General features: G+C 45.7%; 1 protein-coding gene across 1 annotated transcript in view; it reads left to right on the top strand.

The window, feature by feature from the left end:
• The window catches only part of THBS4 (thrombospondin 4), a 247068-nt gene that overhangs the window by 74399 nt on the left and 159594 nt on the right, over positions 1 to 13075 (top strand). The window contains exons 6-7 of the mRNA XM_086960723.1: positions 941 to 992; positions 12708 to 12874. Coding sequence (XP_086816849.1) covers positions 941 to 992; positions 12708 to 12874 — 219 coding nt within the window. The remainder of the gene's footprint in view (positions 1 to 940; positions 993 to 12707; positions 12875 to 13075) is intronic.

Raw genomic sequence — 13075 nt, 5'->3', positions numbered from 1 at the left:
GTTGCGATTCGGTAAAATCGGCCGTTTGCGATTCCTAAATATCTTTTTGCTGTGCATCAATCATTTTTGGAAAAATCGCTATTTTTAGCGATTTCCAAAAATGCGATTCCTTAAAAGCAATGCATGATTGTTTTTAAAATTGCGAATTCGCAATTAGGGGGGGCAAATTACCACGAGGGTGAACCTCGTGGTAATTTGTGAATAAGATTTAAAATGCTCAAATTAGCATTTTAAACACTGTCATGTTACAGACACACATGTCCTTAGGACATGTGTGTGTGAAACATGCACTTTAAAATACATTTCATGGGTACAGGGGTGGGTCCTTTGGACCCACCCCTGCACCCATGGAATGCATTAACATTTTGCGAATTCTAATTTGCGAATTCGCAATTCCCATTGATTCCTATGGGCCTTTTGGCCCATAGGAGTCAATGGGAATTGCGAAATCGCAAATTGGAATTCGCATAATATTTGCGATTCGGTAAAAATTGCGATTTTTACCGAATCGCAAATTTTATGCATTTTCAATCATGCATCCCGTTTTGCGATTCCTTATTTACGATTCCCTAAAAATCGCAAATAAGGAATCGCAAAAACGGACTTTGATGCATGTGGCCGTAAGTCTAAAATCCACCAAGAGTCCAATTATTCATTGTTTTATGGTGGAAGTGTTCCCCTTCAATCAACTCTTTAACAACCCTATAATATTGAGAAAAAAAGAAATGAAAATGAATGGGGGATAAATGAAATATGGTAAGAAATTTACAAAAACAGGATGTCATGTAATATTCATCTTACCTCAGCAAAGTACACCAACACGGTGAAAAAGTATTTTTCTAAAATTATATCCGAATTAGCATGATATTTCTTGAGATAATGTGTCCAAATGAAATGAAGTAAATCCATAAAAATATGTTGCCCTGCTTTGTGCTTTAAGGTGAAAGAGACAGTGTTTTTGCGGAACACCCTTGCTGAATGCCAGGCCTGCGGTAAGTAGACAATCGGGAATAAATGTGGTTTTACCAATAAATGGCAGACTAGTCCAGCACAAACCGATTTTGAGAAAACACAGAACTTCTTCAATTAACATCAGATCCTTCTTGTTGAACCTTTCAATTATTCAAATGGGTGGACAGCTGTTTGTGAAGGTTTAGAACACCAAAGCTGCTGCCAACTGAGAAACACTTGGGATGGAGGTGGAAAACTAGTGTTATTAACAGAGTGCTGATCATTGGTGGGAAAAGGTCTAATACTTTGAGGCAGGGTGTTAGGGCCAGACAGTTTATTTACCACAAATACTGAAGTGTATTCTCTTATTTCTTAGAATCTATACTTAATATGAATTTTGTCAGAGAGCAGTTTAATACTAGTGCATGCAAAAGTTGCTTACTGGCACATATCTTCAAAAAGATATTTTTCAACATGGCGCTTTTGACAGAACGTGAGCTGTGTTAGGCTCGGGAGCTAATTTTATTTGCTTTTAATGTTTGCTGGCGGAGCTGTGGTATAGCTCCGGGGGCATTGTAATTGCATTTTTGCACAGGAAGGCACACTTTAGGTCAGCGCTCCACTCTTGGACACCGACGCGTACCCCCGAGTTCTAAAGGGGTGGTTGACATGACCGCTCAGCAGACACGTGCAGCGGGAACAACCCTGGTGCGCCAAAGGCAAGCTTGTCTGCGCCCGTCCGCACCTGTTCGCTCCCGAACGGGATTATGGGCCAAACCTCTGCTGGTTTTTCCAGGGAAAAGTATACATATACCACAGACCAGCTCAATCACCTTAGAGGGACAACCTTGACTAAGTGTTTTCACTCTATTTCGCCTGCTAGCCATGTCAGCTACTGCCCCCATTGTCCTTTTAAATGTTGTTCTTTTATCAAACCTCTAACTGCTAGACCTTCTCAGAATGCATTTAAAATGTTCTTACTCAACTGCAGATCAATTCCTAAACACTTAGCAGAAATCCGGTTATTTCTGGAGGAAGAGGGTCCTGATGTTTTGTTTTTAACAGAGACAAGGCTGAATAGTGATGCAGACCCTGACATCGTTCAGGCACTCCCCCTCGGTATGCTATTCAGAGGCAAGTTTGGGAATCAGGCAGAAGAGGCGGCAAAGCTATCATATTTAGAAACCAAATTAAATTGCCGCACTTCTGCAGGCCTGCTACCTGACTGCGAGAGCCTTATTTTTGCTATCGGTCTATCCCATGTTTGCACTCTTTCTGGGATTTTAATTTATCGACCCCCAGGTGCCTATGGACAATTTTAGAAGGCCCTCCCTGATGAGGCAGCCAATCTAGCTAGCTCACTCCTTATTTTACTTTGTTAGGGGATTTTAACTTTCATTTAGATGACCTCTCACCCCCAGCCACTGGTGAGTTGGTTGATGGCTTGGGGGCATTCCAATTTAATCAAAAAGTTATTGGTCCCACCCATTTGAAAGTCCATTTACTTGTCCCCATTTTTTCAAATATCTAGAATCTTCTGGCCAGGGACCCTATACCGGTGCCCTGGTTAGATCATTTCTTGATTCCATTTACTTGGGCTCATCAGGTGGCCAGTATGCCGTCCTCGAAGGCCAGAAGACAGATTCGCCCATGGCCTAATCTTTCAATAGAATCTTGGGTGTCAACCCATAAAAAAACCAGACCAATACCTGATTCTAATCGTATCAGTGCCTATGACAAGCTTAATGAATGGCTTGAATCATCGCTAGGCCTTGTTCTTCCTAGAAAACTGAATTGTAATAAGGTTGGTGCTAATCGAACTGTTTGGTATTCTCCTAAGCTCCATGAGCTTAAACAAACCTGCACAAAATTGAAGGGAATATGGAGAAAGGACTTCTCACATGTCAATAAAGTTAAATACAGGTAGGCGATCAAAATCTATAAAGAAGAAATTAAATTTGCTCAAGCTCTATATTATGAAAAGAGAATTACGCTGGCATCTAACCACCCGCACATTTTTTCGCATTGCAAAATCTCTCCTTAAACCGCCCGCCCCTCCTGCTGTGTCTGATGATGCCTCATCTTGCTGCAACCGATTAACAAAATACAAGATATTTATATCTCCTTCCCTCAGGTGGCGGCCCAACAAAATTCACCTCCAATGGATAATGGATCTCAAACTTTTGAACACTCTTTGGAGGAAATCCCTCCTTTGACTCTGATATCACTTCAAAGTATTTTAGACCGATTAAAATCTGGCTCTCCCACAAACTCAGATCCCCCGGCCATTTTAAATCAAGTCTTTGACACAGTGTCCCCAGTTATATGAGAATTGATTAATACCTAATTTTTGAATGGGAATGCGCTATGGTAAAAGCATTGTTAAAAAAAATGCAATCTTGAGCCAGAGCTGCTGGGGAATTACTGTCCTATTTTATTATTGCCAGGGATCAGTAAGATTGCGAAGAAGCATGTCAACTCAGCTGTCTCTGTACTTTTGGAGAGCCATAGCTGCCTACATCCCTCACAGATTGGATTCAGACCCCAACAAGGTACCGAGACTGCCTTCTTGGCAGTGGTAGAAGAATCTAGGAAAATTTTAGATGGCAGAGGCTGTGCTGCTAATATTCTCCTAGAACTTAGTGCAGCTTTTGACCCTGTTAATCACCAGCTGCTGGTCCAGAGACTTAGGGATGTGGAAGTTACCGGGGGGGCTTTAAACTGGCTGAAATATTTTCTGGAGGGTAGGTCTTTTCAAGTTTTTGAAGATGATACTATCTCAGAACATATGCCCCTCAGATGCGGTGTCCCACAGGGGTCTTACTTGTGCCCCACTTTATTTAATGTTTATATGAGCCCGTTGGCCGAGATAGTGAAGCCTTTTGGAGTTCAGATTGTTACCTACACTGACGATACTCAGCTGGTTGTCTCTCTCAATCAGCCTGAAAACGCATTGCCTGGTCAAGACTTGTGCTTGGAGACAGTAGCAATCTTGATGGAGCGCTCATATTTGAAACTGAATGGGGCTAAGATGGAGCTGATGCTTCTTGACAAGTCTCCTACTTTTAATGCGCGATCACTGAGGCTAATCTGCCTTTGTCCTGCACCTATTCCCAAGGACCAGATTAAGAGCTTGGGCATTTGGCTTGACCGCAATCTTGACTTTAAGGAGCAGGCATGGAAGGTGGCAGTGAGTTGTTATGGAATCCTTAGGATGCTGCGAAAAGTCCTTCCTCTCCTACCTTTCCCTGCCAGAAGACTCATGGTCCAGGCATTGATTCTCTCCCAGCTGGAGCCCTCTATTTAGGAGCACCACGCCCTACCATTACAAAACTACAGATTGTCGAAAACTGTGCAGCAGTGTGCTTTTGAGGATTCCTAACCGCCAATCGTCAAAGCCTGCCCTTGCCACTCTCCACTGGCTTCCCATACAAGAGAGAATCAAGTTTAAGGCTCTGTGTATTGTACACAAGACATTAGCATGTAAGGGACCTCCCATTAATCGATCCATCATTCTGTCTTAGTGTTCAAACAGGGCCCTGCGTTCGGACAGTAAACATCTGACTGCAGTCCCTAAAATAAGAAAGTCAAGAAGTGGAGGACGTCTTTTTTCTTATAATGCCTCCAGGTTATGAAACTCCCTTCCCCTCCAGGTTCACCTCGAGGCTAACCACCTGACCTTCCGGAAACAAATTAAAACCTTACTTTTTCCCTAATGCCGCTCGGAGTTCTTGAATGTACTGCTATCAGACCTGGGATGCCTTCAGGTAGCTTCGCACTTAAGAAATGCTTATTCATTCATTCATTCAAAACAGATGTGTTTAATTGAAAACACAATTAGGGCACCACATTTGTTGGACAAACAGGTAGTGAGGTGGGTGAGACAACACATATCTTTAGGCCTTAAGAGCTAAATGCCCTCATCATATCCTGACAAATCAAACATTTAGTGGGCAGAAAATGCGTGGCACTATTGGGTGGGTTACAGAGGACGTCACAGCTGCTATATCATGTCAAAACTGTGTGATAAAGTGCAGGCAGAATCTAAAAGTAGCCTAGCAATCTCAGCAACCCTATAAAGAAATGTACCTTCAAAAAAGGTATTGTGGTGGCAACCACATCAAATGTCTATGGTATACTGATTACTGAAGCTGGCTTGAAGCCCTCGTGTCGCAAGGCCATCACATAGTTTCTGGCCAAGAAAAGCACTTTGGTGGTTCACCACTTTTTGAAATGTAACCCTGAAACGGTCCTTCCATCTGCTCCATGACCACGGTTCAGGATTCAAAGCCTTCAAAGGGAGATGGACTGAACCTGCACTTGTGAATATCAGGGATATTTTTCCCATCACTCAAGATAAAGATAGGTAGGCTGTATCAATTTTCCAGAATTTCTCTGCACCATATGACATGGCGCATAACTTACATTGATTAGAGTGCTTTAAAGGCTGATGGACTGCAACAGACCTTTCATGACTGTTTCAAGCCAATATAAACGTGGTCAGATATATCGTCAAAGGCAGTGATACTCAAACTACAGCCCGGGGGCCGCATGTGGCCCTCCTGACTTGTCCATGCAGCCCCCTGATCAACAGCAGCACTGGGCTGCTGATCACTCGACTCAGCAAACACATTAAAATGATGTTAAATATGCAGGAAAACCTGTATTTAAAGATTAATAGAAGTTAAAGAAAGGAAGTAACTTGTTGCAGGGATTCTGCTCCTACACAGAACTGTGCACAGAGACCCAGGACCTCTGTGAATTGTGGTGTACCAAAAAACTCACCTTAGTGCCTAGAAACCCTGACCAGCTAGCATCAGTGTCACATTAGCTCTTCATCCTATAGCAAAGGAACCAATGATTAGACAACCCAGAACACGCGACTTAGGTTATACTGAGGAATGGTGGGAAGCAAGAACACTCTTTAATTATACTCTCATACCAGTCCACGGTAAGGTTAAAATATTTATTTTAACGACGTGCTCTAAGATGCCGTATCTTTGCTAACATAAGCAGACATATGATTAGAAATAATATGATCAGCATTGTTACAATTCCATAAAACACAAAGGGAGAAATCATATTACAATAATGGTGAAAATAGGTCCTATAGCCTCTAGTAAATCACCCTTCCTAGCTAGGAACTATGTTTTATAGAAGGTCTTTTAGGCTTGTGTGGGAGACTCCATACCTCTAGAATCAGCAGGAATGGATCACATCAGGATCTGCAAAAGCTCTCTGTCTCTCTGGAAAAACGGGATTCTTCCAAGTGTCTGAAATCTACTTTACCTGCTCATTTCCGGTTCCCCGCGCAGCCGATTCATCGCTGCGGCGGGAGGTCACCGACCTTTGGACAATACTTCACGCCACTTTGGCGAGCGTCGAGGCCACGCCCCCTCTCGGAGGCCACGCCCACTTTCAGCGCATTTAAATAGACGCTGTTCACGAGCGTCCTGCCCAGTCTTGCGAGTCCTCCTGAGGCGGAAGCCGGGAGCAGACCTTTAGCAATTTTACCCTGATTAATAGAGAGAATTGTGTGTATTTTACTCGTGTACTTGCTTTTAATAAAACCTACTTTACCTGCTCATTTCCGGTTCCCCGCGCAGCCGATTCATCGCTGCGGCGGGAGGTCACCGACCTTTGGACAATACTTCACGCCACTTTGGCGAGCGCCGAGGCCACGCCCCCCCTCGGTGGCCACGCCCACTTTCAGCGCATTTAAATAGACGCTGTTCACGAGCGTCCTGCCCAGTCTTGCGAGTCCTCCTGAGGCGGAAGCCGGGAGCAGACCTTTAGCAATTTTACCCTGATTAATAGAGAGAATTGTGTGTATTTTACTCGTGTACTTGCTTTTAATAAAACCTACTTTACCTGCTCATTTCCGGTTCCCCGCGCAGCCGATTCATCGCTGCGGCGGGAGGTCACCGACCTTTGGACAATACTTCACGCCACTTTGGCGAGCGCCGAGGCCACGCCCCCTCTCGGAGGCCACGCCCATGTTCCCCTTCCCTCAACTCCCATAAATCATGTGCCATTACCGGACGCGCAGCGGACGAGCGCAGCGGGCGCGCCGATTGCGCGCCGAAGGCGCGCTTAAGGCAAGCCCGTCTGCGCCCGTCCGCGACCAAACGCGCCTAGGGCCTAGGCCCCTTCTCCTGCCCGGCCCATTACAATATTCATCGGCACAGCTACTCGCTCTTCAAGCCAGCAGGCCCATTGAAGCCTCCCTGACCATCCATATCAAGAATCTGGGCATCACAGCCGCAGCAACTCCGATCGCCCCTCTCACTCCGCCCCTCCCTTCCCCCCTGCCCTCTCCTCCCCGTCCTAATCCCCCAGCCGGACCCAGTCAGGTCCCACTTACCATATTCTACCTCAACACGCGGTCCGCGGTTAAGCATTGCCACGAACTGTCAGTTTTGCTTGATATCCATAAACCAGACCTCCTATTCCTTACGGAGACCTGGTTCCGCGACAGCTCCCTCCCTAATCTCCTTGCCTCCCTTCCAGCCACCTACTATGCCCTCCGGGCTGACCGCCCAATGGGTAAATCCGGAGGGGGTGTCGCCCTGATCGCCAGAAAGGATCTACCATTCCAACCTATCAGTTTTCCCTCGATAGGCACGGCCGACTTCTTAGTCGCTCGCTCTCTTTGTTACCATACTCCCCTCACCTGCCTTCTTATGTACCGCCCTCCTCAACCGTCGCCTACCTTCTTGGACGGATTTCAAGAACTGGTGGCCTCCCTAGCTGTAAACAATTCATCCGTCCTGCTCCTGGGTGATTTTAATTTCTGGCCTTCCGACCCAGCTGAATGCTCCACTTCCAAGGAATTTTCTGAAACCTTACGCTCTCTTAATTTCATCTCGCATATCAATACCCCGACCCATATTCATGGACACACGCTCGACCAAATCTGGTCTCTGAACTGCCCTATTTCTTCTCTGTCCATCTCTCCCTGCCCCTGGTCTGATCACTCATTGATCTCTTTCTCCTCTCAACTCGCACCGCCTATCAAGTCCTCGCACCCCAAAAACATCTGGGCCCGTTCCTGGGGGAGGGTAGACCTGGCTGCCTTAGCCTCCTCTCTCTCCTCCTCCTGCCCCGATCTGTCCGGCCTGCCCTCAGTGGATCAAGCTAATTCCATCAACTCGTGGCTACTCTTAGCCTGCGATTCCATCTCTCCCCTGAGGCACATTTCCTCCAAACGGACTAATGATTCCAACCTGTGGTTCAATAACGATCTGAAGGCACAAAAACTAGCGGTCCGCCACGCAGAACGAGCATGGAGAAGACAGTACTGCCCTCAGCTTAAATCACACTACACTTCCCTTTTGCAGCAATATAAGAAATCCATACTGTCCACCAAAAAAGAGTACTTCTCCTCCAAAATCCTAGTTGCGGAGAACAAATCCAGAGAAATTTTTGCCATCATTAAGAAACTCGCATACTCTGATCGAACCACCCTTACACCCTCCCCCTCTCAACCTCTTTGTGATACCCTGAACTCCTACTTTTTGGACAAAATTGCGACAATCAGGGCCAATATTCCTCCCCCTTCCCCCTCTTTCCGAGTCCCTTCTTGTCCCCCGACAGACGCCCGCCTTCACTCATTCCCTCCTTTAACAGAAGATTCTTTCCTTTCCCTCCTCCCTCTGGTCAAATCTGGCTCCCCTCACGACCCTTGTCCTGCTCATATTCTTGCTCATGTCTTCACCAACTGTCCGCTACCCCCCCTCACCTTTCTTAACAGTTCCTTGGCCCAAGGCGTGGTCACCCCCGCTCTCAAATCTGCCATAATCCTGCCCATTCTAAAAAAACCTGGATCAGATCTTTCCGTCCCTGCTAACTACCGCCCCATCTCCCTCCTCCCCTTCCTAGGGAAAGTCCTGGAGCGGCATGTCACCAAAGCACTATCTTCCTACGTGGAAGCAAACCGAATCCTGGCGCCCCGTCAGGCCGGCTTTCGACCGGCTCACTCCACCGAGTCGGTCGTGCTTTCTGTACTGGACAACCTTAGAGAGGGAATGGACACTGGCATCCCCCAGGCCCTGGTGCTACTCGATCTCTCGGCCGCATTCGACACGGTAGATCACTCCATCTTACTCTCCCGTGTCGGAGCGGCGGGGATCGGAGGCACCGCCTTGGTCTGGCTGTCCTCCTTTCTAAGCGGACGCACCCAGGCAGTTCACCTGGGGGACTTCTGGGCTGAACCACGGAAGGTAGTGTGCGGGGTCCCCCAGGGCTCCTCCCTTTCCCCCCTACTGTTTAATTTGTATATAGCCCCCCTCATCTTTGCTCTTCAACAGATGGAGGTCTCCGTATACAATTATGCGGATGACCTCCAGCTCATTTTTTCTCTGTCTCACTCCCCTGACTCCAAATCCAAATTCCAATCCACCATGCTTTTCATCCGGGACTGGATGAATCACAACCACCTGAAACTAAATCCAGATAAGACAGAGCTTGTTCTGACAGGTGGTTGCTCCAGTCCCTGGTCCCCCCTCTTCTGGCCCTCCTCACTTGGTCCTCCCCCACCCCCTACCTCCTCCGTCAAAACCCTGGGCATAAAAATCAATGATCAACTCACTATGCACTCCCAGGTGAGCTCGGTGGTTTCCTCCTCTTTTCTATCCCTCCGCACTATCCGTAAAGTCTCCCGCTTCTTCTCCTTCACAGCCCTGAAACTTATTGTACTGGCCATGGTCATCTCCCGCTTGGATTATGCCAACGCTCTTTACCATGGCATGCCAGCCTATAGCGTACGTCGTCTCCAGCTGGTCCAAAACCAAACGGCCCGCTTGGTATACAACCTGACGAAATCCCATCACGCCACTCCCCTTTTGAAATCCCTGCACTGGCTCCCTGTGCGCGAACGCTCCCTTTTTAAGGTGGGCTGTCTCGCCTTTCAGGCCCAGCTAGGCAGGTCCCCTGCTTTTATTTCCTCGGAGATCATACCTTATGTCCCCCCCCAGGGAACTTCGCTCCTCTTCTCACCACCTACTCACAGTTCCTCGCTTCCGTCGTAAGAAATGGGGAGGGTCTAAATTCTCCACCCTTGCCCCTGTGTTCTGGAACTCCCTTCCGATGCAACTCAGAACTTGCAATCAATACCAGCCCTTTCGAAAGGCCTTAAAAACCTTTCTTTTTTCCAAAGCATTCCCCTCATAAATTATCCTCATTTTCTCTCCCCGCTCCATGACCTCAGAGACTCTGCCTACTGTAGCGCCATGAAACCTTTGGGTGTACGCGCGCTGTATAAATATTTTAAAATTCAAATTCAAATCATGCTTACAGTGCATTATTAAAGGCGCCAGAATCACGTTGGCTGCAGCTGCATGTATGTTATGGCTAAAACGTGAGCCGATCTTACCGAAAAACAGCTACCTTGTTATGATAACCATGGAGGCTTTAGCACTCAGTGTGCAGACTAGAGTCACAATGTAAGTTTAGGGATGCTGAAAACAAGCCATTCTCAAGTGAAGCATTTCACGCAGCCTAACTTACATCAACAGTTATATGCAGTGTTGTGTAAAAAAGCAGCAAAAAGGTAAAATGGCGTTTAAACTTCTAATAAGCCTATGCAAACGTAGCAATGTGAGTAACAAGGCCCAGCCCTCACTACAAACTAGGTTCTTCTGCAATGCTTAACTTCAGGAATATCTTCATTTTCTAAGCGATCTTGCAGCAAAAGTTTAAAAATATGATAAGGTTTCATCAAAATTGAAAACTGTATTTCATTAACATGCAGAACCATTTCACCATAGTATATCAGATTATAACAGTGCATTGGGAAGTATGTTTTTAAGTGATGGTTTTCAAATATGAATCTAGAAATATTAATTCTTCCTCCCACACTGACTACAATGCAATAGCGAACTAAGAGGCAAGTCAGTTAGTATGTGCACTCTTTGGGTGGGCTTGGTTCCCATTATACATAAACAACATTATAGTTTATTAAATAAAACACAGGAGAAGGTTTTGTACAGTGCACATCTTGAAGTCATGTATTTTGAGGACCTCTTATACGTGATAATAAAAGAAAAAGGAGGGAAAGTTAAATAGAACTATTGCCTAGGATCACACAATTTGGTAAACTGGAGAAGCTGGGATTAATCCCAGGTTTTCTGGGCTCACATTGTGCAATTCAGCCAAAAGATGCATCTGCTTAGCTTCCCCTGTACCCACCTTGCTCACATCGATGCAGCTCTTGTTCCATCATAGTCCAAACTTTATGGCCCTTGAGAAAATGTTTGTGAGTACCCATGCTCTAAGTTAAAGGCGTTATGCATAGTTTCTCTGCGAGCCTTCCTTTTACAGTTTCCAGGTGCAATTTACAAACGCTCATAACTTCAACTGTAACGGCCAATTCTCAGACAATACCCAGATGCACCTGAAAAAAATACACTTTTAGCAAAGAAATTATCTCCAAGTTCATGAACCATAAATACCAGAGTATCAAGGAAAATGTCCTCGGTTTCATGTTGTACTGCACAGAGCTGAAACCACTCACTTCCATACAGTTTGTGCCCCAAAACAGAATGCCATAACCATGATTCAGATGTAAGCATCACACCCCAAATAAAACGAGTGGTCAAATAATCCAGCTTTCAACCATCGGAAGATTGTTGCCTCAGGGCAACCAAGGGATGCTGTGCTTATGATGCTTGCATATCAATGGCTGCTGCACTGTTTATGTTAAAAAAATACACTTTCCACGCACCACTCAGTCCTAGCCATGTTACCAAAGAAGTAGAGCTGACAGAGTTCTACTTGTGACACAACTGGGCACACATAATGCAGGCTTGATTTATCTCCCAAAGCTCATAAACAGGCTTCAACAATTTCAAAATAAAACTTCTGGATTGAGCCTTGACTCCCCTTCGAGTCATGTAAATCTTTCTCTTACTTTGCACCAAGAAGCAAGCTCTTTTTGGCTTACAAGCAGTGCTTAGTGCTAACCATCAGACTCCTGTAAGTTGACAATTTTGACTATTCCAGGCCCCAAAGCTATAAGAATGGCTTGGGTTTTGGTATCAGTCATATTTAATGTATATTGAATGAATAAACAACTTTGGTTGTACTCCTCTCTAAATTAGACAGACAACACCACCATGTGGCAGGCTGTCATAAGTGCCAGTGCTGACAATTAAGTGCTGGTGCCAAGCACCGGAAACCACTGGCTCAAATTAAGCCCTGCTTACAAGGTTCGAACGCGCTGTTCAGATCATACTAATATGTAAGATGTCCTCTGGAGTTAAGGGTTAAATGCCCTAAGATTCCTCTCAGCTCAGTCCAGAGGATAGATGTAAAGCATCTAATCTGGTCTTGAGAAAACTGTAATAGAGCAGCTTGTTTAATCAACCCTTTAACTGAAAATCATCAACACGGAACAGCAATAGATTAACACACATTAAGGATACCTTGAAAGCGCTGGCCACGCTCTATGTTAACATAATGTATAGCATATAAAACAATGCTACTCACCAGACTGGGGCCCTCCATGCTCATCCGCCACCTCTCAGGTGTGGTACTCATACACACAACAGAGCCACAATAATGCTCCAAACAGGAGAAATTAAACCTCCAGAAGACAAATAGCTTCTTCCAAGAGTTCCTGGTTTTTCAATAATATTTACTAACCAATCAAACCACTCTCTAGAGCTTGTAAGGCAGCATGTGTGCACTAAATAAAACACTAAAATAAACGAATGACCTGTGCTTTAAATTTATTTTGCTTGTTTTTGTGCTTTCAGGTTTAAGTCCAAATTATCCAATTCCGACAGACCCCCCGAAACCCAAATGCGACGCCAGCTCTTGCTTCCGAGGGGTGAAGTGCATAAATACAGCAGATGGGTATCAATGTGGCCCTTGCCCGGATGGCTACTCAGGGAATGGAGTTACGTGCACAGATGTCGATGAGGTACTGAGCAGTCGGATGTGTTTTGATGTTCATGTTTGTGCTCCACAGTAAGCTTGTGGTGGCCACGCAGAGGTGGTTCATACCTGCAATGAAGTGACTGGGGAATCTCAAATGTTTCCAGACCGGCTCAACAGTAAAGTAACTTGTTTTCCACAAAGAGTGAAGCCCATCAAGTCACCAGCTCTGCTGCTTCTATGGAGG

This window comes from Lissotriton vulgaris, chromosome 3_1 (assembly GCF_964263255.1).
Source record: "Lissotriton vulgaris chromosome 3_1, aLisVul1.2, whole genome shotgun sequence".
Taxonomy (NCBI): Eukaryota; Metazoa; Chordata; class Amphibia; order Caudata; family Salamandridae; genus Lissotriton; species Lissotriton vulgaris.
The sequence above is the reverse complement of the archived record's forward strand: the minus strand, read 5'-3'. Positions and strand labels throughout refer to the sequence as shown.